Here is a 27,003-nt window from a genome sequence, read left to right as displayed (position 1 = left end):
TCCTCTTCAGCTGGAGGCCTAGATGGGGAGTCTTCAGGTTTAAATTATTAATTGGTAACCAAGAAACTCCTGGTTTTCTTCTGCAAGGTTTCGGTCTAGAGGTTTTCAATAGCCTCGAGTAGTATGGTCAAACTTTACCTAATTGTTCAGACACGGTTTTATGGTTCTTGGCTTCTGCCCTGCTTGAGTGGGGCCTGTTCTTCCATTTGTCTGGAAGGCATTACTGTAAATAATCAACGTGCGAAGACACAACGAGGGTCAGGCTTTTGTGCACCTCACAAATGGCACGTGCTGTGCTTGCCGCAGCACAGAGAACGAATATTCCAAGCAAAAGCTTTTCTTTGCAATTCCTGGTTAATTGGGTCCGCGGTCTGAATTTGATGTGTTGTGTCCCCCCTTGGAGGCAGCAGCAGGCAGGAAGGCCGACTTGAGAGCAAAGCAGCAGGTTCAGTGAGCAGAGCTGTGAAAGGAGAGCTTGCTGCAGGACTGACACAGACTGTTTTATGGTGCATTTCGGCTCGAAAAATCCTCGGATGCTCGGAACAGGGCAGTTTCTTTCCTAGCCCCGTGAACCACAAAGCAGGCAGGCAGAGCGGCTTCCAAATGCCCCTGAGATGTGGACGTCAGCACGCGGGCTTGCCTTGCTTTCTTTGGCAGCAGGGAATTTGACTGCCCAGCAACCCGGCTGCTGGGAAGGCTCAGACATCTGCTTCACGTTCTGCAGAGGATGGGTTGCGTTTCATAATGCCCAACCTTTCTTTGAAGAGTAAGACGATCTGCTGCACTTAAGGAGGATGCTTTATATTTGCACACCAGAAAGAAAGTTCTCCGTGTCCGAACAAGCACTGCTTGCCATTTCACATTGCTCCTTTCACTTAGGTGATGAAACGAACCTCCTAGGTTGATTTCCTAGCTCTTTAGGGCTAACGTGCCTCCATCCTCACGTGCTTGGGCTTTTGGATCACCCTCCTGTCCTTCTGAAGAGAGCGAGCAGGGCAATGCTGCCTGGGTGGTGGGTGTTCCTCCTTGCATTCATTGCTCTCATCAAAGTGAGAGGTGGTGCTGTGTGTGTCAATAACACCTTTGATCCTCTTATTTAAATTAGATAGTGGGTGTCCCGCAGAAGAGACCTCTTTCAAGTGCCTTGCAAGGTTATGCTGCTGCGTGATGCTTAAAAAAAAAAGTTCAGAAAAGCAAATTGGACTGGAGACTGAGCAAGTTTCCCAAGTACAGCTCTCCATGTTGTAGTCGACAGCAAACATGATTTATTCTCAGCTGATTGACCTCGTGTGGACTTGTGCCTGTGTAAGTAGCAGCTGAAATCAGTGGTCTGAGCACTAATCTGCAAGCTGCAGACAGTAGGGTATTATTTGGTGAGAATGCTCTACAAGTCTCTTGTTGCAGCATTTTCATTCAAAAGGTCACTTCCGTGAGTTCGTGTGCAGCTGAATTTAATGTTCTTTCTCAGCAAGGCCGGCCGCATCGGGGAGTGCGTAATTATAATAAATGCAACTTTGTTCTCAGCTGAAAAAATCCATCTGAAATAAATTTTTCCAGACCTTCCAAGAAACGCTTCTAGTAAGATAAATAAAAGCAATTCTTGCCGATTTCACATTCATTCAGCAGGAATGCTGGTGGGTGTAGGGTGCCTCCACTTAAGTCACTCATCACAGTGCCTTCTGGGCTCTGTCAACTCGTGTATTCAATAGCTGGCTATGGGGAGCGTTTGCAAATCGCGTTTCTTGAAACCAATTAAAACCGAGTTGATTATTTCTTACTTGGTTTCAACTCGGGTTATTACTTTGAGTAAAATTGTTCTCGACAGCAAACACAAAGTTCAGGTAGGCTCTCAACTTGAAACAACTTTAAACAGTGCTTTGATAGGTGCATCTGTTTTAGGGACATGCACGTATTTATACAAGCTTTTGTGGCTTTTTTTTTCCTGGTTGGCACTGCTGTGTAGGCAAAGTAGATTTGTTTTCTTCTGTCTTCTGTTTCGCAACACTGGAAATACAAAAGTCTCTGCCTAAACAGAAAGAAAGCTAAGAGGACTTTTTTTTTTTTGAACTTCTAAGCAAGGACTTACAAAAAAAAAAATCCCCTCTTTGCTTTCATCTTTCAGGAGACTGTGTGTGAAATGCCCTAACTTCCTTTTCTTTCAATTTTTTGACCAAGTGTAGGGAAGAGTCTCTGCCCTTTGATATCAGGATCCTGCAGCTGGTGAAGGCAGAATTCCTGTAGTTTCTCTGTGTCTGTGTGCAGGTCTGCTTACCTTTGAGGTTTTTGTAGGGTGGTCCTCAAGTGCTCCCAGTCTTTTCCACTCATGTGCCTTGCTTGAAACTGCTATGACCTTGGATTTTGGGAACTACCTGGTATTACTGTATGGTTTCTCATTGCTGCAAGGTCACCCTTCTGTGGGGCTCTGCTGGAATCTGCCAGGCTGCAAAGGAGAAAAGACTGGCGTGGAAATGTCAATGATAAATGGGAGATAACGCGGCCATTCTGCTCTCACCATGAATTTGAACAGCATGAGGACCTGCATGTGAGCTGTGGCACCTCAGATATTTTCCTGTTTCCTTCCCCTTTTGGTGAGAGGGATCTCACTGAGGCCTTTCTAAAGGAAAAAGGAGCCTGATGTCTGGGCAGAAACTGGGGGAGCTTGCTGAAATCCGACCACTCAGGCTCCATTAAATGCAAGTGATAGTCCTGGGAGGAGGGGAGGAGGCACTTCTGCTTCCATTCATGGTCTGCGTGCTAGGTTAGATACCCATCTCTCAAAGACCTGATACCTCCTCAAGCCCTGGTGGGTTTCCAGTGACACTGGAGAATGATCAAAGGGAGAATATGCCCTCTGTCAGCAGACTGTCGGCTGGTACTGTATGGCCACGTTCCATATCGACCAGGAGCAGATTTCATCAACACTTAGATCATGACAGTCTGCCTTTTATTTTTTCTTTCTTTTTCTTTGTTTTCTCACGGCATTATTTTCTCTCCTTGCTTGTCTTTGTTCCTTCCCCTGCCTTCCTTTTCCTGATGCAAGTCTTTGTGTTCTTTTAATTTTGACTTCTGAAATAATCAGGAATTGAGTACTTGGTACTTGCTGATGAAGCTTCTCTGGCAGTGAGCTCCTTCAAACAAATGGTTGTTTTAGGATCTCATGTTTTAGGATCTCTTCCTGACCCTATGTGCAAACATGGTTTATTTTTTAAAGATTGTCATGAGCTAGGAAATCAGCTCATCCTAAAATGAAAATATATTCTTTGAAACCTGAATTTCATGCAGGCTGTGTAAACTTGTGATTTGTGTTAGGTCTGGTCTTTGGAAAATATCCAGCATTGTTGTCCAGGATGTTAGTGTGCGAGAAACATGGGGAGCTTCTGAAAGTCACGGTGACTGTGTCTCCTTGGAGGATTGCCTCAGAAATCCCAACTTCTGCATTACTGCCATTGCTTTATAGGGTGCTAGCAAAGATGGTCACTTGAGCAGTTGCAGCATTTTTGGATGCATGTATCTGTATGAGTTATCACCTGTGGGAAGAAGATTGCGGTACTTCCCAGATAGCTTCCAAAACTCACCCTCTGTCCCTGCACGTGGTGTGTGTGCCACTGCTCTGATCTACGAAGCACAGGCAGGTCACACAGGCTTTTTGCTAGGGGTCCATGCCCTTGAATTCCTGGAGGAGGCAGTAGGGTTGTTCGCTGGCAGCCTCTCTCCTTGCCAAGCATCCGTGCAGGGCTGATGTGTGAGGTTTTAGCCTGACCTGGTCCTTATCCTCATCCTCTGAAGGTTTCCTGTGAGAGATCTTAGTCTTATTCTCTTCATCATCCCTGAGAACGGTAGTTTAAAAGTTGCTCAAGATTTTCAGCAGGATCTCAGGACGACTGCTAGTTCCTCCAGCCCCTTGTTTTGTTTTAGAGTTTCTAATCCCATTTTCTATGACTAACTTCAATTGCGTGGTTTCCACAGCCAGGATTAGGGTTTACTGCCATAGGTACGTCATTCTGCCTTTGAAGCTGCTTGCTCATGCTTTCTTTGGCAAGCTCTGGCAGACGTGCTCAGCAACAGCAGAGATCGTATCTGTTCTGAAGGGTTAATCGAGAGAGTGTTTATGAAACCAGGTTCCTTACCCTTAAAGGCTTTGCTGTGATCTTTTTTGATGCTTTCGGAAGATTTATGGCTTCTGTCTTTGTAATTTATGTTACGTTTTTCTTTCTTTTTTTAAAAAACCTTTTAATTATACGTATGGTGTTGTTAAAATTAACAATGATAAGCAGCTTTTCTGGGCAAACCCCAAATTGCGTGCCTCTTGGGTACAAACCGAGAACGTGACCGTCTTCACATGGATGGCCAAGGGCTTTTGGCTGGTGTGTCTGGGGTGGGTGAACGGGCGAGCGTAGGGCATTTGAAGTACATCTGTAGCTTATAAACAAAGCCAGCAAAGGACTCGCATCCCCCAGGCAGGCAGAAAGCCGTACAGATGCTTTTTCTCGAGAGGCTTTTTGTAGTAATGGTCGCACTTGTGGCTGAGTTTACTCACGTGTGCGGGGAGGGGGGTGGGTGGCTATTCAGGGGAGTATTATTTTTCCATCAGGGAGATTGAAGATAGCGCTATTGATCGGGAAATTTATTTGTGTGGAGGCTCTCCAATGAAATGGAGCACCTGTGCACGTGCAGCACTTTAAAAATGTTAAGCAGGATGTTCCCTCTGATGGGAAGCGTTGATTGTGCTTTCGGGCTGTCTGCCTCTCCAGCAGATGCACCGTGGTGAAATTTCTTTGCAACCTAATAAAATACCACAGGATGTTTCACCTCGAGAGGAAACTTGATGGCTGCTTTCAGCCAGTGCCTCTGTGAAACCAGGTGAGAAACACGTGCGTGCCTCGCCGGGAGCTGCACCCACCTCTGCTGGCACAGCTCCAGGGTGCTGGTGTTCCTGGGTTAAAAAATAAATAAATAAAGAGCCAGAGTGGTTCTGGCAGGATAGATGCTAGATGTCAAGCTCTGGGTGTCTGGTACGATGCAGTTGACGGACAGATGGTGCCAATATTAGTTTTTAATCGTTGACTCCAAGTGGGGTTGTTTGTGCATTTTGATCCAAAACGTGCCTTGATTTTTTTGGTGCGTTGCTAAAGACAAGAGGGATGCCTTTCTTGGACTTTTTTTCTGTCTACTTCTGTCTAGTAATGAAAGCTGAGCTTTGTGAGTTGTGACTTCTGGCACAAAGTTGTGTGCTTGTCTACACGCAGTACAAGGATCTTCAAGAAACTCATGGGAATCTGGTGACCGTTCTTTGCATTTTGTTGCTTTTTGGAGTTGCACAAATCTAGAAGCTCGTATTTCAGAAGATCTCATTTATCTAACATTTTTATCCCCAGGAAGTATCATCTCCTGGGATTTAAGTATTTGCTGATGCAAATCTCTGTGATCACAGGACTGTTAAAGAACTATCGAGTGTCACATCATTAGGTCACCGGTTCAAATCTAGTCCAGAGTGGTAATGGATATTTTTATACCCCTGACACCTTTCATCAAGGCTTATGCGTAGTTGCTTAAACTAAAAACAATGTTTGCTACTCAGAATTAAGGGTTCAAGTGGAAAGTGAAGACTAGAAGCAGATTTTTCTATAGCAAAAGTTCCTGTTGGACTTTTATATATGGCTGTATGTGGTTGTAAATCTGCGTGTGGTTCCCAGTGATTTAGCAGAAATAAAAGTAGCGTCTTCCCAGAGGAGTGTGTGGCTCAGTGCATAGGGTGCAAAGTAGAAAGGAGACTTCATTTGGCAGAAAAAAGTATGCATTAGTCAAGTCTGGTATTGTTGGTGTGCTTTTCTATGACTTCTGAATTGCGACAGCCTTTGAAGAAAACAGGAAGAAACCGATCTTGGAGAGAGACATGATTTGATGTTGAAATGCAGGGAGAGCATTTGGGATGGTAACAAATAGTTCTGGACAAAGGACTTTTCAAATTCTTCAGGGCAGCTGCTCTTCACCAAAAAAAAAAGGTTGGTTGTTTGCTTGGGTTTTTCCTTGTTTCTTCCAGAATTCACATCAAAATCTTTGTATGAAATTTCATATTTTAATCTTGCCTTTAATGTCTGGTTTCTAGTCAGGGGATGCAGGCTTCAGTTTAGGGTGAAATTTAATGCTTATAACTCACTGGACTGTACATTCTCCCGACTGCAGGGCCTGAGACAGTTCAGTTGTGTGGACCCTCACAGCTTTGCAGTTCGTCCTCACTGATTCCTTTCTCCAAGGTTGGCCAGTCCTTGCAATTTCTTTGGGATGTGTTGGGATCTAGACACCCTTGTGAATCCCTGCAGTCAGGGGCCTGATCTCTTGTATGCCGGGACCTGCTTGCAGCCACCTCATACTTCCCAACCTTTTCCTGAACGTTTCCTGAACGCTCTCTGGCTTGTTTCAGGGACCAGGTTGGCAGCATATCAGGAGTCAGTAGCTGGAGTCCTTCAGGAAAGAAGTTGAAGATGCTGCAGTATGACTTCTGGTGTCCCGGTTGTTAGAATCTGTTAGAGAATTGAAGATGCGAAGAAAAGAGATGTTAAAGCCGGTACAAGTGCTCTCTTTCTTTGTCCTCCTAAGTTGAGAAATTGGGATCCGAGTTGGCTTCCCGTGCATCTGCTGCCGTGGGAAATCCCTGGTGACTTTCCTCAGTGCTTGGAGGTACAAAAAGTATTTATGAGGCATGGAGACAGGAGGAAAAAAAAACCAATAATAAAAAAATACCGCCTGAGTTATCACTGTGGCATTTTTTGACTGAGATTTCTGTGCTGTCTTTTAAATATATTTTTATATCTGTGTACTCTGCAAGGGATGGGGAGGGAGATGTCAGTCTTTGTTCATGTGGAGTTCTGAGTGCCTGGAAATTTGGGAGACATTACGAGGTCATTTATTTTCACTCCTGATGCCGCTTATTGCTACCATCTCCCTGGCTATTTTGGAGACAAGTGGGATTATATTTATTATTTCCCACTTAAAATGTTCTGTTCCCATCAAATATCTCAGAAGCCTTGAGCTTTCTGCCTCTTTTAAATGCTGATTTGCTTAATAAATGCAGTGTTAAGGTTCTGGCTTAGCAAAGGAATACCACTAAACAACTCCTGTCTATATTTTAAGTCTCTATTTTTTGGCCTGTAGCTGTGATTACAACCCAAAACAGTGCACGGCTAGAAATCTTCCTAAATTATTATCCATCTTTTTTTTTTGCTGGAGACTGAAAATGGAGAGCTGCTGAAGTACAAAGGAAACTTTTTCTGAGTCATGGCAAGATTGGCAGGTTGCAAGGGAAAATATAAATCTGGTGTTTACCATAGTTAACAATGAAATCCTCCCTTTACAGAAAGTTATTAGGGTGAGTTATGCTTCCAGTCTCCTTGCTGTTGTGGAGTAAAAAAAAAAAAAAAAAAAGTTATCTTGATTTTTATTTTTGTAACTATTATTATGATTTTTTTCTGATCCTTGGCCTAGAATGGGGATAAATTAAAGGAAGTTGCCCAGTTTTCTCTGCTAATTGCCTGAAGATTGGCCCTGAAAATACAGTTGTCATCTACAATTACTAGTTTTCACAAATGGGATGATGACTTTATCTGTTTTCCCTCACTATGGACCAATCATTAAACCTTGCAGTGTCCAATTCTGAAACCTGTGATCTTTTACTTAGGTATGAATCCTGGTACTTTTTAATACGTATGCAGACACTGAACTAACATGAAAAAACATGTCCGGTCGTTTGCACAGCGTAAAATAATAGATACTATCTTCAGATGTTAATGACTCTGCCTCTGTGTCTGATATGATAAATGCTATTCTTATTCTGCTGATGGAAAACAAAAGGAACAGAAAATAGCGAGACTTTGCCAAACGCAAAGTTCAGAGCAATTTGGAGATGGACCACAAGTTGTTTGGAGTCTTGATTGTGTGTTACATGAAGGCCATCATTTGTCTTACAGGAAAAAATGGCTAATGTTAAAAAATGCTGTCTGTCTTTTTGAAAACAGATGAAATAGCTTGCAGAAGGACGTGTCTGTCAACAGGAAGTGACCGTAACTTAGGAGGCATGCAGGCCTCAAGCACAACCGAAGGAGGCTGCAGAGAACAAAGAACCTCTTTCCTCTCGCTTCTCAGGCCGTATGTAGGACCAGAGGACACCTTCTCTCATTAGGGTTGAGCAGCATTTTCGCCCCCCTTTGGTGTGAGTGCAGTGTCTTAATACACGTCTTGGTGCCAGGCTTTCACGACACAGACTGGGGGTCACGTCAAGCCAAGCTGCAAGGTGTCACCAGCCCACCACCATGGCTTTTTCACTCCTGGTATCAAAGGAATATTTAGATATTAGTAAGACTTGAAATAGGTTAAATAAAACATGAGAATTTCAAGCTGGCCCTGAGTCGGTTTCTGTCATGCTGTGAGATTTGCTCTCGTCCATGAGGTGAAGGACTTTTTGAGATTGCATTGATCAAGATAGTCTCCTGGGCGTGTTTCTCATCCAAGGGGAAAAGTGAGGTCAGTAGGAATGAATGTTGTGCTGCAGCTCAGACTGGAAAAGAGATACTTTGGTGTCCTGGGAAGAATGTGTCTCTAACTCCTGCTTTGGGGCATTGTCTAACATGGTAGTCTTAATGTTATGTAGCAGGTGACGTTCTTGTCTTCCTTGTTAGACTGCCCGATCTGTTCAGGTGAAGGCCAGTTCTGTGCTTTGTCCCCTGCTCATTTCTCTGGGACGTGATCCTTTCTCTTGCCCCACTTTGTGCTCTTCAGCATTGCCTGCTGCCTCCTCCCAGCTCGAAATTCCCTGCCACGTTGCTCCTTGTAGATGTGGCCGGAGGTTTTACCCCTCAGAAAGCTGGAGGCTCGGTTTCAGGTCACCTCCACGAGTTTCCTGGATGTGATGCACAGCATGGGAGCCGTTTGGAAATTGGGCTTTCAAATATTCAGACGTTGTGGTGGGAATGAAGGCAACCAGAAAGGCAGCAGACTGGAAAATCCCTTCTGTACACTGTGTCTGCCAGCAGACCTAGTGGGATAAAACTGAGATGCTCTCTTAACCCAGCTTTTCCACTTTTTTGGCTTAGGTCTGCTTGTTTGTTCAGTGGGTGAAGAGCATTTTGTGTCTCTGAACATGCGGAGAAGTGGGAAGGCTAAATATACCACTCTTAAAAGCTCAGAGAAGCTAATATTGGCATTCTCACCATTTCCCACATCTTCTGTACTGATTCAGTGACATCCCTTGTAAATTGATGGCAAAACATACGACTTTTCTTTTTTTGTCTTGCTTCTCTCCACGGTTTAACCTTTCTTATGAAGCGCCTCTCTGATCAAAGGCTATTAGCAAAATCTTTATTTCCTTGGTTTTACAAATTTGGCTACAAAATTCTCAAGTTGAGACTTGGCAAACCCCGCCGTGGTATGCAAACAGTGGGGATGGGAGAAGGGAAATCACTTGGCTGTTGAAAAACTACATATGGGAAAGTCACGTGGCACTTTGTGCTTTATTTATAATTCTGCAAAGGCCTCTTCTAATTTGAAAGAGTAGAAAAGACCAAATAGCGGCTTCTGGAAAGCAAACAGCTTGATTTTTTCCATGAGTATTTTTAACACAAGTATTGACTTCACAGATTGTAACACTTTCCTTCTTAAATATATATTTTTTAAGCTGTCGGGATGTGTAACTGGCTAAACTAACATTGAGACAAAAACCTTAACTCCTGCAGCTCCTTGCTTTTTAAATTCCAATTGTGAAACCATAAGAGATGGTTTATTTTCCTTCAGCTTATAAATACGGAGCTTCCAGAAAGGTGCCTTGATTTATAAGTGTACCCAGTGGGAGCCATATGAATTTTGCTTTTGTATTTTTTTTTTTTGTGAAGGATTAAAGTGTTTCTTTCAAAATTTGTTTTCCAGGTAAATGCTGGGTTTAACGGTTAAGGGACTTTTAAGTAAGACCTGAAGCTTCTTTTTTTTTTTTTTTTTTTTTTTTTCAGCTTTGGCTGTACCTGTGAACAAACGTTTCCAAATACTAGTCCTTGGAAATAACTCTACGAGTTAAAAATGCAACCTTGGGTTTTATACCGGCTTGATTCTGGGCAGTGTTTTACTGATACCGGTGTGAGATAACTGTGTTATGTGAAACTGCTTGAGCAAAACAAATGGGAGAGTGGTGGCAGTGGGCTGCCTGAGAGGCTCTGCTGCTCTGCTCGAATTGCTGAACGCAGCTAACTCATGGTAGGACGGCATTTGAGGCCACATTTTGGAGTCATTAGGTTATAAACAGTCCACAAAATATTTTAAATGCTTCATGGTAATATTCCTCTGAAGCTTAAGATTCCCTGGGGAGAAATGAGAAGCACACCAAAAACATTTTCAGTTCAAGAGGCTTATCCACCACTTCCTAGATCACTGAAGCCCAACTGTCTCATGAAGAAATTCTTACAAAAACAAGTTTTGATGCAGTTCTCAGTGTATAAGTGTGTGTGTGTGGGGGGGAAATACATTGGGTTATGCTCTTTAATTGTCAGATTTTCATATTTTGCTGGCTATAAAAGTCGATTAAGGTTCAGAAAATCTTTCTGACTCCAATTTGGTACATTTACACGCATCTTCATTTTCAGTAATGCTTTTGAATCTTGTGCTGCGTTGGTGAAAGACATGGCAAAAGCATTCAGATCTTGACAGAATGTCTGAACCTGTGTCACTGAAAGGTGTCCTTTCGTTTCTGTTTCCTGGTAAGACTTCTTTTAAGGAGGGGTGTAATAAATATTGACCCGTCTTGAAGAGACTAGGGTCTCTAAGAGAGATGTAATTTTTTTTTTGTGTAATTTTTTTTTTTTTCCTGAGAATAAATCTTCTGTGAAAAAGTGGCTGATTTGTGCCAGGCACAATCTGTATAAAAACTAGGACTGTGGGGACTGTCTTGTGAAAATGGTCCTGTCATTAGCTGGCATTAGCATCTCCTGCCTTCACCAAATGCTTGGCATCTGTAGTGGCCCATCAACAGTTCCTGTGCTTGTGCAGTTAATCCATCTAGGGCATGCCCTGAAATAAAACAAAACCTATAAACCACCAGCTTGTCCTTCAGAAAGGAATCTTATTTCAGATTGCCCTGTTAATTTGCAGAATACCGGGATTTATGGAGCTGGCAGGATGGCTCTGGCAGAGTTATCACACTTAAAGATCTGGGCTCTCTGTCAAACCCTTGCCTTAAGCTGGCATAGCTCATACCTGAGGATGCGACTCACAAGGGACATCTGTGTGCATCCAGTTTCCTTCCAGCAGATCCGGATGAGAGAGAGAGAAGAAGTGGAGGACCTGCGTGAGAATCGGGTGAGAGCTGCTGGAAGCAGCGCCAGGACTTGCAAACCAGCTGCAATTTATGGACTGCAGGAGCTACTGATGCATCTTCCTGCTCCTGGGGAGTTGAGGAAGGAGCACTTGCCATGCATTCGCTGAGTTTTCAGAGGTTCTTATCCCTCCGAGCAGTTTGAGAGCTCGTTGCAGACAATTTGGCAGCAGTGCTCTAGACTAATGAGGAAGCAGCAGGGTTGCACTTCCTCCAGCCTGCCTTGAAAGAAGAAGTGCAGAGGGGCTGAGCGTTCAGAGCTGTGTGACTGTGAGACACAATAATAGCCCAAAGCCTCCGAGTGCACGCTTCAGCTGTGCAATAACTGCGTGTAGAGAGCTGAACCTGGTCCAGCGGGCTTGATCGATAGCAAAGCTGCTTGATTCACCTCTGTTATTGATCTGGGTTCCAAACTGGGTCCATTTAAGCATCTGTAAGGGCCTCTTTTGGTGCTTGGTAGATGCACCGAACCACTGGTGCTGCTGGCTCACTTTGGCAGATACAAGTCCCATTTCACTAATGAGCTTCTGCGTTTCCAAAACATTGCTTTATATTTTTTTTTGAGTGGAACTTTGCTCGAAGTTCCTCACAATTTGGGGACGTTTTTGACGGTCGCTTATTTTTCCTCATGGTGACTTCAACTCAGCATGAGGTCAGGCTTCAGGAAATAGCCTGCTGGCTGCTGACACTTTAAAAGGTAGTCGTGCTCTTGGTTTATGCTGAATTAATTGCACGAATGAGGTATACATTTTAAACAGTCTAACATCCGATTTTTCAAAGGGATCTTGATATTTATTGTTATAGGCATTATTTTTTGCTGATGTGAGAGCCATCTACTAAAACCAGTCTCCCAGAACGATGAAGACTTTGCTGTTCATATGGTTCACTTTTGGTCTAAAAATTATATTGCAGCTAGCAAGGAGCACTCAAAGGCTTAAGAAAATGTTCTGCAAATCTGGTGTTAAAAGCTGAAGGTGAAAAAAGAAAAGGAAAGTATTAATCTAGAGTTTAATGAGGAAGGTGGATAAACAGTAACTGAAACAGTAACTCAGTAACTGATGTAGAGACTGAGAGGTTTTGCTCTTTTGGTCCTTTGGGTGTAGGGGGAAATCCAGAAAACACACAAGCTCCTAGCTGTAATCCTACACAGATGAAAATTATGAAGTATAAAGGGGCCAAAAGCAAAGGAAGAGAATATAGAAGAAAAAGCTAGAAAAATGTGAAATCATTAGGGCCTCGTGGAAATTTACTGTTGAGCACTTACAGATGTAGACATAGCCGGTTCTGAACTTAGTAGCTTTCTTCCAGGCTCCAGGAAGTATTAGGATAAATTGGTGAAGATTTTATAAGCGTCTGTAAGGCAACAGGAAATAAACCGTGAGGCTTTATCAGGAACAACCTCATGGGGGGAAGAAATAAACCTAATTTGTTTGATTCAATGGATGTTTCACAGCCCAACCTGACTGAGGGACTGTGTGGCTTATGGGGTGCTGTGTAGAGATCTGTCTTTGAGGTTGAATTACATACAGTGGGTTCATTAAATGACTGGAGTACATGCTAACGAGTAGTCTGTAAAGGTGACAGGGTCCTGGAGAGGTCTGTTCCACCTCTGTGCCAACAGTTTGGGACACAAAGTGCTTGAGATGAAGCTGGAGGCTTGCATGCCTTTTTGACGGTAGGAGAAGAACTTGGAGAAATGATGTGAAGCCTGGCACCAAAATCAGTAAGGAAATGTGCAGAGAAAGGCAAACAGAGAGAAAATGTATCAGAAATAGAGCAGAGCTAATGCAAAAAAAAATAATAAATATATATATATATATAAATATATATATATATTATGATGTAGTAATAAAATTGTCCTACGTATGGCTGTTGTAGTACTCTGTACTAATAAGTGATGTCTGCAGTTTTGGATCCCACATTTTGAGAATTGGTTAAGTTGGAGACTGAAAAGGGTGAAACAAAGATTTAATCCCCGTGGCCTTTGAAAAAAGGCTGCTTTTGTCTTCTGAAAGCAGCTTAGAGGGGATTGGAGCAATTTTCCAGGTGAGCTAGGTTTTAAGAAGATGACTGCAATCAGGTGTCCACTTCTTAGTGGAGAAGAAGGAATTGCCTTAGCAGAGAAGATCTGCTGCCTTATCTTGCACAAAGGCTTGGATAAATGTTAATGGGGAGAACATCCTAACTTTTCAAGAGTGTGCAGCACGAGATGGCATTGCCTCTGGAGGCAGTAGCACCCCAGCTCACTGCAGCCTCCTGAGTTGTGGGTTAGCAAATGCTGGTGGTTTAGGTGCAGTGAGCCCTTCCCAGAGTGGTTTGGTTGACTGGGTGACTTACTGAGAAGCCTTTCCAGCCCGATGCCTCTGGGATTGCATCTTTTCTTTCTGAACAGCCCTGACGTGTGACGCCTGTGTTAAGGAACAAGTGCTGAAAGGAGGACAGTTCGATGGCCGGATTGTAATTAAATCCTGCTCACAAATGTTGCTGTCCCTCCCTGAGTTGTTTTTATGCCTCTTTGGGATGTATTGTTGCCTGGAAGATGTTTCTTTCAGTGATGGGATGATTTTCCACACTGCAGGTCTGTTTGCAGTGACATAGGTTGGAGAACTTTCTCGTTCACTTCCAGGAAAGGAAGGTTGGTCCTGGTTTTCCAAAAGAGATGTGCAGAATTCCTGCTGCCCACATTACCTGCTCCAGGGGAAAAATAAATACTGTTGTAGGGATACTGTGCTGGGAGTGAATAATTCTAAAAACTGAAAAGATTCCCTTGCCTTAGTTTCTTTTCTCTACAGTCACCCACGAGGGTGACATATACCTTTGGAGAAGCAATTAGCTGTCTTCTGACACTTATGCTGTTTTTGTTTCAAGCTTTTCTGCGTTACTCTACTCCTGCTAATTAGTACCAATTAGAAATTGTAGTTCTTCTACAAAAGAAAAATCCCCATTAGTTTTTGTTTGTTTGTTTGGCTGGGTTTTGTGCTGTTTTGTTTTGTTTTGTTTTGTTTTACACGGATACATCTGGGCTGATTAGTTTGCGCTATGTGAGAATTCGAAGGAAAACAATGGTTGCAAGAGCAAGAGGCCGCTGGTATTTTGATCTAGAGCAAATGTGTGCCTGGCAGCCAGACTTCAGCAAGGCAAATCCACTCGCCCTTTGCTTTTCCCCCAGCCTGCAACCTTGCTGCAGGGAAATGTGTGAACGAGGTAGGGCAGCGTGGGTCACCCTGTCCTCCTCCGGCTCCGCTGCAGCCAGGGGAGCGCTCGCCTTATCTGCCAGCGGAATAACAACCACTAATGGAAATTACAGCAATTGGGATAAGATAATACCCATAAAGACAGGTTATGCTGATCGGCGTTTCTTCCTGAGATAAGGCCGAAATGAGTTTGTAATTATTGGGCATTGAGCTTTATTAAATAAAGCATGCTTATGCACGCAAGGGGAACGTGCGTTGTCCATATACCAAAGGGGAAATGCTGCAGAGACCGTGAAGGTGGGGAGCAAGACAGCGAGGTATCTGCCCTTGGAATGGCAGAGCTGCCTGGCTTGCAGGTATGTCACTGAAATTTAGAAACTGGCAGCGGTTCTGGGTGCCACCAGTGCTTTTAATGCTTGAGCGAAGTGCAAACTGCGTAATGCCGCGGCCCATGCTGAAACGCGACACGCGGGCATCGCTTCCTCCGAGCCGCTGCCCCTTGCATAACGGGGGCTGTCCCGGGGCGGCTGCAGGAAACATTTGGGTACTGCTAGGCACACAAAGCACAACAATTAGTTGTGCTTAGAGTCCCGTTGCTGTAATCTCAAACAACTTTCTGGCACTCTCCCCGTTACGCAGCCAGGAAAATGGCTGAGTGAGGAGCGGGTGATGGGAGGCATTGATTTTTTTTTTTTTTTTTTTTCCTCCTTGTGTGATTGAATGAACCAAGCTTGTACTGGAAACCCATATCCGTGAGCTCACTGCTTTGTGTAGATCATGCTTTCTGAAGGCTTTCTTCTGTGAGGGGATCCCCAAATCTCTCCGCTCCGGTTGGCAGAGCAACAAAGTGCATGGGCTTTTGGGGAGCTTTTCCATGTCTTCCTTGTAATGATGTGAGCCAAAGCAGAACCGGTACTACAGCAGGGGAGAGATTAGGCTCAAAGGTGTTGATATTTCCTGCTGTTTCACTGACAGCTGGAATCTGTACTTAAATATATACTGTGTTGGTTTATTTATGCCTCAATTTTTGTTTATTCCTCCTTTTAGAAAAGACGAGAATTCATGTTTCTCTTCCAGGCACTCAGAGAGCTCCTAACAACACAGGAATTCAAGCTGGAAGAGATGAGCTTGTATTTAAGATGAGGCTTTCTGAAGTGGTTTTTCCCTGAAGTTGTACATTTAAAAGTTTCTAACATAAGAGGTTAAGATCTGATAGCACTCTCCGTGTTTTGTCTAGTGATTTAAAAGCGGTGCCTTTAACGCTGTTGTGCTGTGATCTTTCAGATGCTTGTGGTATTGAGCTTTCTTAATAGTTAAACTTGTGGTTTCCTTCCATTCTTTGCTTTGGTTGTACGAAGATGCATGTACACAATCTTTAGTGCTCTTTGTTTTTGGAAGAGGAGACCTAGCCCTCCTGTCTTTTTGCTAGTCAGGCCATGCCAGGTGGAAAGACTTCTTGTGCTTTTGTACCGGGGTTTAACCACAAGCTCCAAGCCTCTGCTGGCACAGGGTAGTTCAGATGAATTTAGTTTTCTGCTAGCTAACAGAAAGCATGTAAAACTGCATAACCCATGGGATTAATTGTCAGGCTCCTAATCAGGGGTACTCTATTAGGATCTATGTGTATTTTCTAAGAGGAAGAAGCCCCAAACAACAGGTTTAGCCAAGTGCTGTGTGCCACAAAACCAGACTTGTGTGTGACCCAGAACCCACCGATCGATGGGGATGTAGGTGCCACGGCACAGTTTGGGGGGTAAAGTCCAGGGATAACAGTGGAAAAATGCTCCAGCTGCACATATGTAGGGCAGTTTGAGGACATTTCCTTGCCTCAGCGTAACCTATGCAATATTGCTCTGCCGTGTAACATTATCAAACCATAATATCCAGCAGGGTGCTGGGAATGAGGCAGCTGCTGATGTCTCTTTTTCCTAAAGGATTTCCCAGAAAATCCATTCCTTTCACAGAAGGACACAAGCCATGTAGCAATGGTGCTCTGCTGGAAACAGAAACTTGATTCTCAGAACTCAATAAAAGAACCTCTTTCTTGTAAAACCAGCTGAGGAAAACAAGACTGCTGGGATTTGGGGGGCTTTTTAAAATTTGTTCAAGATGTAAACTTGAGCTCAGAAAAGACCAATGAACTTCAGAAAGATCTGACTAGGCTGGATGAAATGTCAGATATCCCAGCAAAGTCTTGCATGACAAAGCCATTTAACCACTTATGTGCTTCTTGTCAGGCTAACTAAATGCATCATGCCTGAAGGAATACCTGAGCATCTTTATGCAACCAGGTGCCCATTTGACACCAACATTTATGAATATTTTTTTTAGATTAATAAGAAAAATAACGTAGATTAACATGCAAATACTTCCTAATTTGAAGGGATGCCATCACATCAAATTACATGCGTCTGTGCACTTATAATAGAGGCAGCATGTAATTAAGTAGTTGCATTCGTGTGGGTGTTTCTCATGTCAATGCACCTATCCCTCATGTAAGCCTGGATTTTATCTGAGCGTTTTGCAGAGTGGCACTTGTGAGAGGCAGGAGGGGCAGAAGGCCATGACCTTTTGTGGGTTTTGTCTTCGTGCCCATGGGGATATAATACAATTTGGCTGATCCCTGCCTCTCTTCTCCTGCTCCAGACTTCTGTCTGAGGTGTATTGTGGTGGTGAAATGCCACATAACCCTCCTTATCATCAGTTTTTGTGATAGGTTATTTTAAACGTGTTTGCAGGTGGAGAAAGGGGGCTTGTGTCTGTTGTAACTGGACCCAGCAGTGGCAGTGCTGCATCCCAGATAATTGCTCTGTGCATGTATGTATCCTCCTTATTGAAGACTCATGCATTAAGACTGTCTGCTGGCATAATTGCCTTAGACCCTGATGAAAAATTCATCTCCTAGGACTCCAGAGGGTCATTTGGAGCAGTATTATCCCAATGAAGTCTAGAGGCAAGAGAAGAGCAAAGAAGAAAATAACCTTGAAATCAATGCCAGTCACCCTAGCACTAGTGCCGTTAGTTTTGGCAAATCCTATCTCAACAATAAAGCCAGCTGCCATTTTGGCATCAAGACAGGCAGACTTGGCACCAGCCCCTCTGGCACCAAAACCATGCTTCGTGGGAGCTGGCATCAGCGGTGTGAAACGAGGGTAAGGCCCAAGGGAAATGCCAAGCAGGCATATGAGATGAGCACTAAAAATAGCAAGTTGCTGTCATTTGGAGGAAAAAAAAACACAAAAAACAACAAACTAATAGCTCTTCTAAGAGCAGGGCATCTTCAGATCTCCATCTTCAAGGTTGTGCTGGTAAGCAAGTGCATTGACAGCTTCGGGACAATGCTGTCTGCTGTGAGGATGTGACCAAAGGCCACACGCGGGCTGTATTTTTGGTACTTGCATGGTACAAGGCTCTAAAATGAGAACAGACGCCTTGATCCCACATTTGGGGGATCCTGTTACCGTCTGCACACGTTGCCTTCGGCCCTGTCTGGAGCGGATCATCTCCCCTTGATCCGTCACCAAAGGCCCTGTTTGCACACACGGGCAGAAGGAAAACAAGAGCCGCGCTGCCAAAAAGCAAGGAGCCTGGCGAGTGTCCCTGCGCCACCCCGGGCATGCTGGCCCTGCTGAGACAGTCTCGTCAAATGTTTTAACAGCTGATCTCCCCCCACCCGTCTCTGAGAAAGGAGAGGCGGCTTTCCCCTGACTTCACTACCCGCTCCAGACTAAAGCCGAAGCCTGGCATCGGTGCCCGAAAGCTGGGCAGGCCGAAGGGGCCGAACTGGCCCTGTCTCCGCTGACTGCAGGCGGTGTCATCTCTGAGCGGGGCCATTCCACCTCTTCTGTCCCCCCTGCCTCAGGGGCTGAGGCCTTTAAAGCTTTTCAATGCCTCTGGGCTTGCATGGCAGGCCTGGGTGTTGAAACAGGGGTCGCACAAGATCACACAAACAGCCTTTTGTATTACAAAAGCCACTGCACTGGCTTGGTCGCAGCTCTGCTGCTGTGCAGAAAAGCATGCCGGACCTGTGGCTGCCATTTTCTCCTCCTTGAGCAAAAAGCAGTGGGAAACAACAACACCGAGTGCTGAAAACGTCAAGCTATGGTTAACAAAACTCATTTTGGTCTTAGAGAAGGGGCTTGGGGTTTTTTATATAACTGTTTTCAGTAGTGACGTTACCACTAGATATGATACCTTGAAATGATGTGACATTACAGAGTACAGTATGTTGTTTCCAAAATGCCAAATTATTCAGTGTAATTTAGAAGAAGTTGATGAAAATAGAAAATAAAAGGTGGGTGGGGGTTGGCCTCTTCTCGCAGATAACTAGTGATGGGACTGGAGGGAATGGCCTCAAGTTGTGCCAGGTTGGAAATGAGGAGACGTTTCTTCTCAGAAAGAGCAGTCAGGCACTGGGACGGGTTGCCCATGGAGGTGGTGGAGTCACCGTCCTTGGGGGTGTTCAAGGAAAGGTTGGACGTGGTGCTTGGGGACGTGGTTTAGTGGGTGACATTGGTGGTAGGGTGATGGTTGGACCCGATGATCTTGGGGGTCTTTTCCAGCCTTAATGACTTTATAATTCTGTGATCACTGGAACAGCAGAGCTGGTAGGAGAGTCTGGAGCATCCTGGATGCGTCCTGCTTTTGTCTTCTGTCAGATGGGTGTCGGAGGGGGCTCCTCTTGCCCTTTTCTGGCTGTCCTCCTCATGATAGCTAATGCTGAAAGCAGCCTCAGAGGAGCGATTGCTTGCTTTACAAAAGTGCAAAGGAAGGTGCTTTACTGTTGGTATTTCTTCACCCACGTACAAAAATTGAAGAGGAGGACAAGCAAAAATACCAGGTGACTGTGGGTGGTGGTTTCCTATGCAGTGCCTCCTCCTTTGGTTCAGGGCTCACTCCTGGCTTTCAGGTGGAGGACGTGGTGTGTATTTGCACTTGTCTGCTCGTCTGACAATTGCTGTGCAAGATTCAACCAGAATTGAGCATGAGTTGTAGGCACTGGGGCTCCCCGCAGCAATGAGCATGTTTTGAAGTGCTCGGTCTCTACCTCCCTGGTTAACCAGTTACTTGGAGACAAAGCACAGGTGACAGCAGTGAGGTTGAAACACAGTCCCCATTTGCTTATCTAGACTGAGTTGCCTGCAAAAGCATCTTGTGCTTCAAAACCACGGAGCTGACAGCAGCAGCAGCAGGCTGCAGGGAAGGGGGACCTGCCCAAGGACAGGCTGGGACCACTGCAAGCCCTTGAGCTTCATTGCACATTGAAATTCATTGATCCAGCAGACTGGCTGTGGCACTTGCTTACAAGTCAGTTTCCACATGTAAAATGCCTTTTGCTGGAGTTACTCTTTGTTCTCTCTAGCAACGAGGAAGGCATTTTGGTCTGAGAAACATTAAACACAAGTGACTTCAGTGTCCTTGTTTTGTAGTTGACTGCATACTAATAGGGGGACCTGCTTTAACCACCTCTGAAATAGTTCAGTGGTGCTAGACCCAAAGGGTCTAAAAGGTTTATTTGTATTCCTTGAGCAATAGAGAAGATCCTCTAGGTACTGGGGAATTATCAGACTGGCCTGTTCCTCTGGAATTTTTTGATGATGATGTGTGTAGGCAGCACCAATGCTGCAAGTTACAGGAACCCAGTGCATCTGTTCCTGGTGCTGGAAAGTTATGTTTTTGTATGGATGCTGTCAGGATGGGAAAGGGGCCCTCTGCTTTTCAGGAGGCGGTAACAAGTAGGCAAGTGGTCTACCAGAAGTTGCGCTAGTGGTCTAGCATTGCACTGCTGATCCAGCACAGATGATTTCCAAACATCTTATGCCACTTCTGCTAGCAAACAAACCCCATTAGAGCAATTCTGCCAGGGCAGATGGAGCTTGGTTATTCCTGGATGTTGTCTTACCGTAAGAGAAGCAGGGATCTGCTTTTATGCCTTCCTATATTTTTCTCTGCCTTTTTTCTTTACTTGCAAAGCCATCTTCAGGACAGACGAAGATAAAGTCACCCCCGTTCAGGTTGCTCCTTTCACATTTTGTTTGTGCCTGACAGATTTGTGTAGTCTCGGTTCTAGCACCCAAGGCTACGGGCTGACTAATGAAAATGGATAGCTGATGCTCAAGGGATGCTCCTGTTACCAATGTGAAAATAACAGCGTCCTGGGGTAAATGGAGGACTTTTTAGATAACAGTTGTTCTGACTTCAGGGTTAACCTATATATATATAGCTGCAGTATTCTTTTTTTTCCAGAACAATGGTATTGCAGTTTATGGGGATATTACAGACCACCCATATTTAGTGCTCAAAACCTGTTCCTGCCTAGGACTCCAATAACAGAGCCACTGGGAGACTAGCATTGTGCTTCAGGCCTGACAGATTTGAGCTGCGTGGCTTCATTTTTGTTCCAATCATGTTGTCATATCTGGATCATCTAAAGGTCAAGCTGTCTCCTCGGGGGTATCAAAATGGGGAATGGATCTTGCTGGGTTACTGAACCCACTCACGAGCCTGTCCCATCAAACATCAGAGCAGCTCTAAAATGGGCCAAACAAATTCCATCATCTGCTTCAGTAGCATGCTAGTATCTGAGATCACAAGGCACAGGCTGTGCTGGGCTTGTAAAATTGTTGAGCAGCATCCTTTGCACGTTGTGTCTGGTGCAGGTGGCATATTCAGGAGAGCAGAACTAGTGTCAGATAAAGCAAGGGGTCTTTATTGCATCTGCTTGAAAAAAATGATACAAAACAAAATCATGAACTTGCTCACCTATAACCTGCAGTGGGATCCACGCTGATGTGCTGAACGAGGATGGTTGGTGGCTGCCTAAACAAGCAGATATTCAAAATAATGTTGATCCTGTAATCTGTCCTGACTTTAGCCCTGATTTTTCAGAGCTCTCAAGTGATTTATTCACAGAGAAGAACTTGTTTGCTCTGTTCCTTACATCTTGGATGGTTACACAAGACATCATAGACACGGCCCTGCAGATGTTAAACTCCAGGTTCACGTAAAGGAAGTGAAACCCATGCTGAGCCTGATTTAAAGCTGCTGCTGCTCTCATTAAAAGAACAATTATTTCAGCTCTGCTCGCTCCCAAGCAGAGGGCAATAGAAAATTAGAAGGGTTTTGGAAACGGGCAATGAGCAGCTGAAGGCTTTGGGAAAAGATTTTACACTAAGAGGACTAGGAAGATGGATATCTCTTACAAGAAGATAGCTAACACGTACAGACTAATGAATGGGTGAGGAGATGGATGGGGACTTCTGTTCCCACCTGGTAATAATATGAAAGTCAAATTAGAAGGTGGTGAATTCACTCCTGATGAAAGGAATTACTTGTTTATAACCACTGTCTGTGAAACTCATTGCCATTGGAGCTAGGACTTATGAATTAAAAAAAAAAAAAAAAAAAAGAAAAAATGTGGGGGTTAAATGATACCATTTGAAACATCCGAAACAATTGCAAAGATTAGAAGAACCTGAGTGTTTTGAAAAGACTGGGTTGATTAGGATATCAAAAGGGTATGAGCTAACTTGTGCAACTGCTGGGGCTGGGGAGGTTTGGTTTTGTTTTGCTTTTTATTTCTCTCCAGGGCTTTTTCCATAGTCACCTACCGCAGATTTTGTGGAGCACATCGCTGGCTGCTGTCAGTCAGGGACTTCGAGAGAGGGTTGCTGCTGCAGTCAGATGTGGCAATGCCTATTTGCAAACCGCATTTTTTGTGTCATTTTTTTTCAGAATCACTGAATTCACACACACATCAGGATGTTTTGGCTTTTCCACCGAGTTACTGCCTTTGATAGTCCCTCACGACCTGTCTTCAGTCTGGAATGAAGCTTTGCTTTTTGAGTACGTGCTGGAGGAGAGGCAGGTTGTTAAAGTTAGATCCCTTCTGACAGTGGGGATTCACAAATTGCTGCACTGGCTCAGCCCTCAGATCTGGCTAGTCCAGGGCTCTGTATAGCAGCAGCCAAAATCGGATATTTCAAAGGACAGCGTGAGGCCACAGAACAGATTACTAAAACAGAAAGCTGCCCTTTTATATCATTGGTGTTTGTCCATAGAATTGGAAAAGCAAAGGTTGAGAGTTTGTTTGATCCAGAGGCACAAAAGCTGGAAAATCCCATTGCCTGGTGATAGTTAATGCTGATGTTTTGTGTCCTTCAGGAAATTACTTACACGCCTATTTTCTCTTAGGAAAAACAGAGACATGCTCACCTTCGACAGCAAGTTTATATGGTAGCTTTAAAGTGGTGTAAAAATAGGTAATAATTATTCCAGCCTTGCAGCCTGGTTGTGTAGGGGTCCCCCACCATGGGGTCCTCATTTGGGAAACAACCCAGGGCCTGGCTGGGAGGTGGTGGTGGTGGCAGTGGTCATCGAGTTTTGGTGTGGAAAATGGGCGCAGTCTCTGATGCTGCTGCAAACTGGTTGTTTGGGGATTTTCTGTTCTGTTTTTTCCTCCTTTTTTTTGCTGTTGCAAATTAGCATTTGTAAGAATTGTATGCGGTTTGTGCCTCTTGCTGTCTTGCTCTCTCTCTGAAGTTATTGTTAAAACTTCTACTAAAAAAGGGATTCAATGAACTCTCGATGAAAAAAAAAACAAAAAACACACTCCTTGCCCTTGTCAAATATTTTAATGTATTGAGCTCCAAAAGCTGAAACAGCCAAAAGCAAGGGGAGTTTCCCCCCTTGCTAAACATCCACGGCGTTGCTGCTGCGGCACATGGGAGTGGTAGCGGTGCCCCGGTCCCTGCAGGACAGACGAGAACAGCTGCTGATTAAAGAGAAGCACGAAAAAAAAGAGGTTGCTGAACTTTCAGAGTGTAGGTAGGAAAAGGAGTTAAATTTAGATTACCTTCTGCAGTGTCATCCCCTACCCCGGCGTGGAACTTGCTGTACTCCTTGCTTGGGAGAGGACAAACAAGAAATGCCATCCTGTGCACCAGATGATGAATTTGTTTATAAGGCTTAATTGCCCCTTGGCACGAAAATGTGAAATGAGCTCGAGTAGAATTAGAAACTGGCCGTCGGGGCTGGTCGTGTTTTCCCTGGGGAGAGGGGGATTAAGATGTCTTCCCGTCACCTGTCTCACACTGTAGGGGCCCCATCCTGGCCCTGCCAAAAGCAAGGGAACTGCTGCCCTCGCTTTTAGCAGCCTTTGGGCAGTGCTTTGGGTCCGTCCATCCAGGTCCCCAGCATCTGGAGATGCTCAGACAAAACCCGCTGCCTGCTCACCTCGCCATGCAGCACGGAACAGTGAATTGGGGTGTTTAATCTATTTTTGAGGAGAAAGCTATTTTTTTGCTTGGTGAGATTTAATAATCACTGAGGACCTGCTGGCTCTCACCGACGATTTTAATAGCTTCTCCTCTGCTCGAAGCATCCAGCTAGCGGGGAGCAGCAGCCCCTGCTCGGCCACAGCTCGCTGCCAGCGTCCCGCACCGGCAGCGCCGCTTCTGTGCGTGGCGAGCTGCCTGCTGGTAACCGGCAGCTGCCTTAAGGTTTCTTTTTTATTTTTTTTTATTTCTGCTATTTTTTTTTTTTTTTCAGAAGCGCCCGACCTGATGTCATTTCCCTCTTGCAAACACCCCGGCTCGGCTGCGTCTGAGATATGTCACGGGGAGTGGGAGGAGGAGGAGGGGGAGCCAGAGTGCGTGCCGTGTCCCAGGACCCTGTTTACATAGCATTCCCAGCCGAGGAAGCCCTGGTTTAAATAGGATCGGAGGCGCGGGCTCCCGCAGCAGATGAGGAAATGCTTGCTGTGGGGCTTTAAATTCCTGCGTTCCCATGCGCGGGTGCAGAGGATGAGCCTGCAGAATGCCTTTCCTCTTGGGTCTCAGACAGGTAACCGGCTTCGGTGCGGTGGGCGCTGCTTGGTCGAGGACGTGACTCGCTTTTATTTTATCCACCCCCCCCCTCGCATAAGGAAATGATTTCCAGTTGTCCCAGAGCAGAACCCTACACACGGCACTTCCCCAGCCGTGGCATTTGACTGGGGAGTGCGGTCGTGTGAGGGCTGCGCTCTGGTTAGCGAGGAAGGAGCGAAGCTGCCGTTTGGGGAAAGAAACTCTTGTTTTGGTCGTGGTGGGGTAGGACTGCCGGCAGGGTTTCTCTTTGTGTTGCGCTCCTGTGCTGGTTTTGTTTGATTAGTTTTCAGGGGTACTTTCCACATTCCTTAGAATTGAATTATATATATACCATGTCTACAAACTTATGCCAAACTTTGAACCATTTTATTGCGGGAGCAGTATTTTGAGCATTAAACAAACAACAACAACAAAAAAAGGCATGTATTTTTTCCTCTCTTTCTCTCTCTTCTCCGACAAAGGTCACCAAACAGAAAACGGCAACTTGCCGTGGCCCCCCCAGTTTGGTGACTTTTTAATTTTTCCGGGGGATTTCAGCTCGAGCAAGAAACTTGGGGTAATGTAATGGCTGGCCGTGGGGAGTGGAGTGAGAAACGGTAGCAACTGCCCAGCTGCTCCCTGCTGGAGGAGAGTGCCAACTATTTGTTCTTAGGCTCGGGGAGAGCAAAACCTTTTTTTGGTCTGGGAGGCACGTCCGTAGGGGAATCTTAACTGTAAACTCTCTCCGGTGCTGCTGGGATCTGTAATCCACAGTAAATAGATACTGCATGATATCAGAGTGCTGCCTGCAGTTTCTAACGTGGCGTTAAACTTTCAAGATCTGGCTGTGGCATGTTTAAACTACCTACTTGGTGTCATGTAGAAATGAAGGGAAAATGACTTAACACTGCTGAGTAAACAGTTCTGTCTCTTTCCTTATCAGTTCAGGTTTTGGTGAAATGCAGCTCCCCCCACCCTGCTGATTTGAAAACACTTTTACATAAGAAACTACCTCTAGCACAATGACCTTCTGTAATTGAACACAGTAGCTGTAATAATAGTTCACTTGTTAGCACTCAGGGCACAGAGACTTTCCCTAAAAACCCAGGGACTGAACCGAGGAGGGAGATTGGGGCACAAAAGCTAAACAACTTCAGGTAACTCTCAACTTGCACTGAGGCACAGCTGGCTTAATGTTCGAGTTGCACGGGCATGTTTTCCTCTAAAGCTTCTTTCTCTGAACGGGTCTTTTTGTTTTAGAAAGGGGTTTGGCACAACTGAGGGGCTGTGTAAGGTGTAAAGCTGGCAGTGAGGTGTGTGCTTCTGTTTCACTCGCTCAGACCGAGACCGTCTGTTTATCTCGGTGGGCTGGACGGTGCTTTTTTCTCTGCTTGTGACTTTTCAGCACAGATACAGAGGCATTTACAGGAAGCAGAAAAAAGGTGTTGCCTCAAGAGCAGTTGAGCAAAGCTCTCGACTATTTTTATCCGCTGATGGAGGATACGGTGGAAACAAGCCGCTTGAATGTTAGCTTTAATCATTTTTAGACTTCAAAAAGCAGGTATTCGGGATGGTGTCCTGCGTGCGGATAGTATTAAGAAATTTCCCACTTGTAAAAGGGGGGAACAAAAGAGTAGTTAGCGAGCAGCGCTATTTAATTAAAAGCGTGGGAGGAATTCAGGAACATCTCGTCATGCATCCGCCTCTATTGTCTCTTGTGTTTGCCCTCGGACTGTAAACACTTGGGTGTCCGGGCTGCCTTTCTTCCCCTTTCCCTGCTCAGCACTAGGGGTGCTGCTCCCCGACACCCATCCACGTGCGTCACCTCAATTTTGAGCTCTGAGGGTCGCAGGTGGAAGCTTGGCCGCGTCCATCTGCGCTTGGTGGCAGAAACGTGAAAGAAAAAGGGAAGTAAGGTTGAAGTGTTTGACTCTTTAACTCTTCCACTTCTGATTTCTCAATTCTTAGTGCTGGAGGTTTCGGGTGCTGCCAGCTGTTTGGGTTTTAAAACAACCGAGAGCAGTGCGGCCTCCCCGCAGCCGTCATTTCCTGGAAGCGGGTCCGGCACGCCACAGGGCCGGGGCTGCCTCTGGGAAGCTTCTAGCAAGGTGCCGAGGAAGTAAACACTTTCACGTGGCCCATACAGCGCAAATAGGGCCCTTGGTGCCATCCGAAAGTGAAACTTGCTACGAACAAAAATGAAACCGGCTCTTTTTGAAGTACCCTGGTATGCCTGTAATATATAGGGAAGCTGTGCTCCTTTGAAGATGGCTGGTGATTTCTCCGAGATAAATGGATGCAGATAACCAGTTTGTTCCTTAGGTAAGGGTTAATAAAACCTCAGAGGTTCTGCATCCTCTGTGGGTGAAGATGGGCCTGCTGTGGCTGATTAATCACGGCGATTTAAATATAATTCCCCTGACGCTAGCATTAGCGAAGTAATAAATGCTGTGGATTAGAATTCCCATTTTGGAGATCTTTATTGTGCCCGGGACAGCTCAGAGGCATAACTCTTTCCCCTCTTATTTTACTTGGGGTATTTGGATGTTTGTATTTAACACGTTTTTTTTTAACTTCAGGAAAACAAAATTTGAGTAGGGTGTCTTAGGAAGAA

At 45.0% G+C, this 27,003-nt stretch overlaps 1 protein-coding gene across 4 annotated transcripts in view; it reads left to right on the top strand.

Annotated features, from left to right (window-relative positions):
• Positions 1-27,003, top strand: part of WBP1L (WW domain binding protein 1 like) — a 54,852-nt gene that overhangs the window by 7,283 nt on the left and 20,566 nt on the right. The window contains exon 2 of one of the 4 annotated variants that reach the window (XM_082765452.1): positions 6,422-6,565. The exons of 1 other annotated variant lie outside the window; for it this stretch is intronic. In XM_082765452.1, coding sequence (XP_082621578.1) covers positions 6,539-6,565 — 27 coding nt within the window. In that variant the 5' untranslated portion in view covers positions 6,422-6,538. Of the gene's footprint in view, positions 1-6,421; positions 6,566-24,150; positions 24,388-27,003 lie in introns of those variants that run through there. 2 more of the 4 variants (XM_082765453.1, XM_082765451.1) reach the window with 2 other exon arrangements.

Source organism: Aythya marila, assembly GCF_965140915.1.
Source record: "Aythya marila genome assembly, chromosome: 7".
Classification (NCBI taxonomy): Eukaryota; Metazoa; Chordata; class Aves; order Anseriformes; family Anatidae; genus Aythya; species Aythya marila.
Note: the sequence above shows the minus strand (reverse complement) of the source record. Positions and strands in the feature narration are given on the sequence as shown.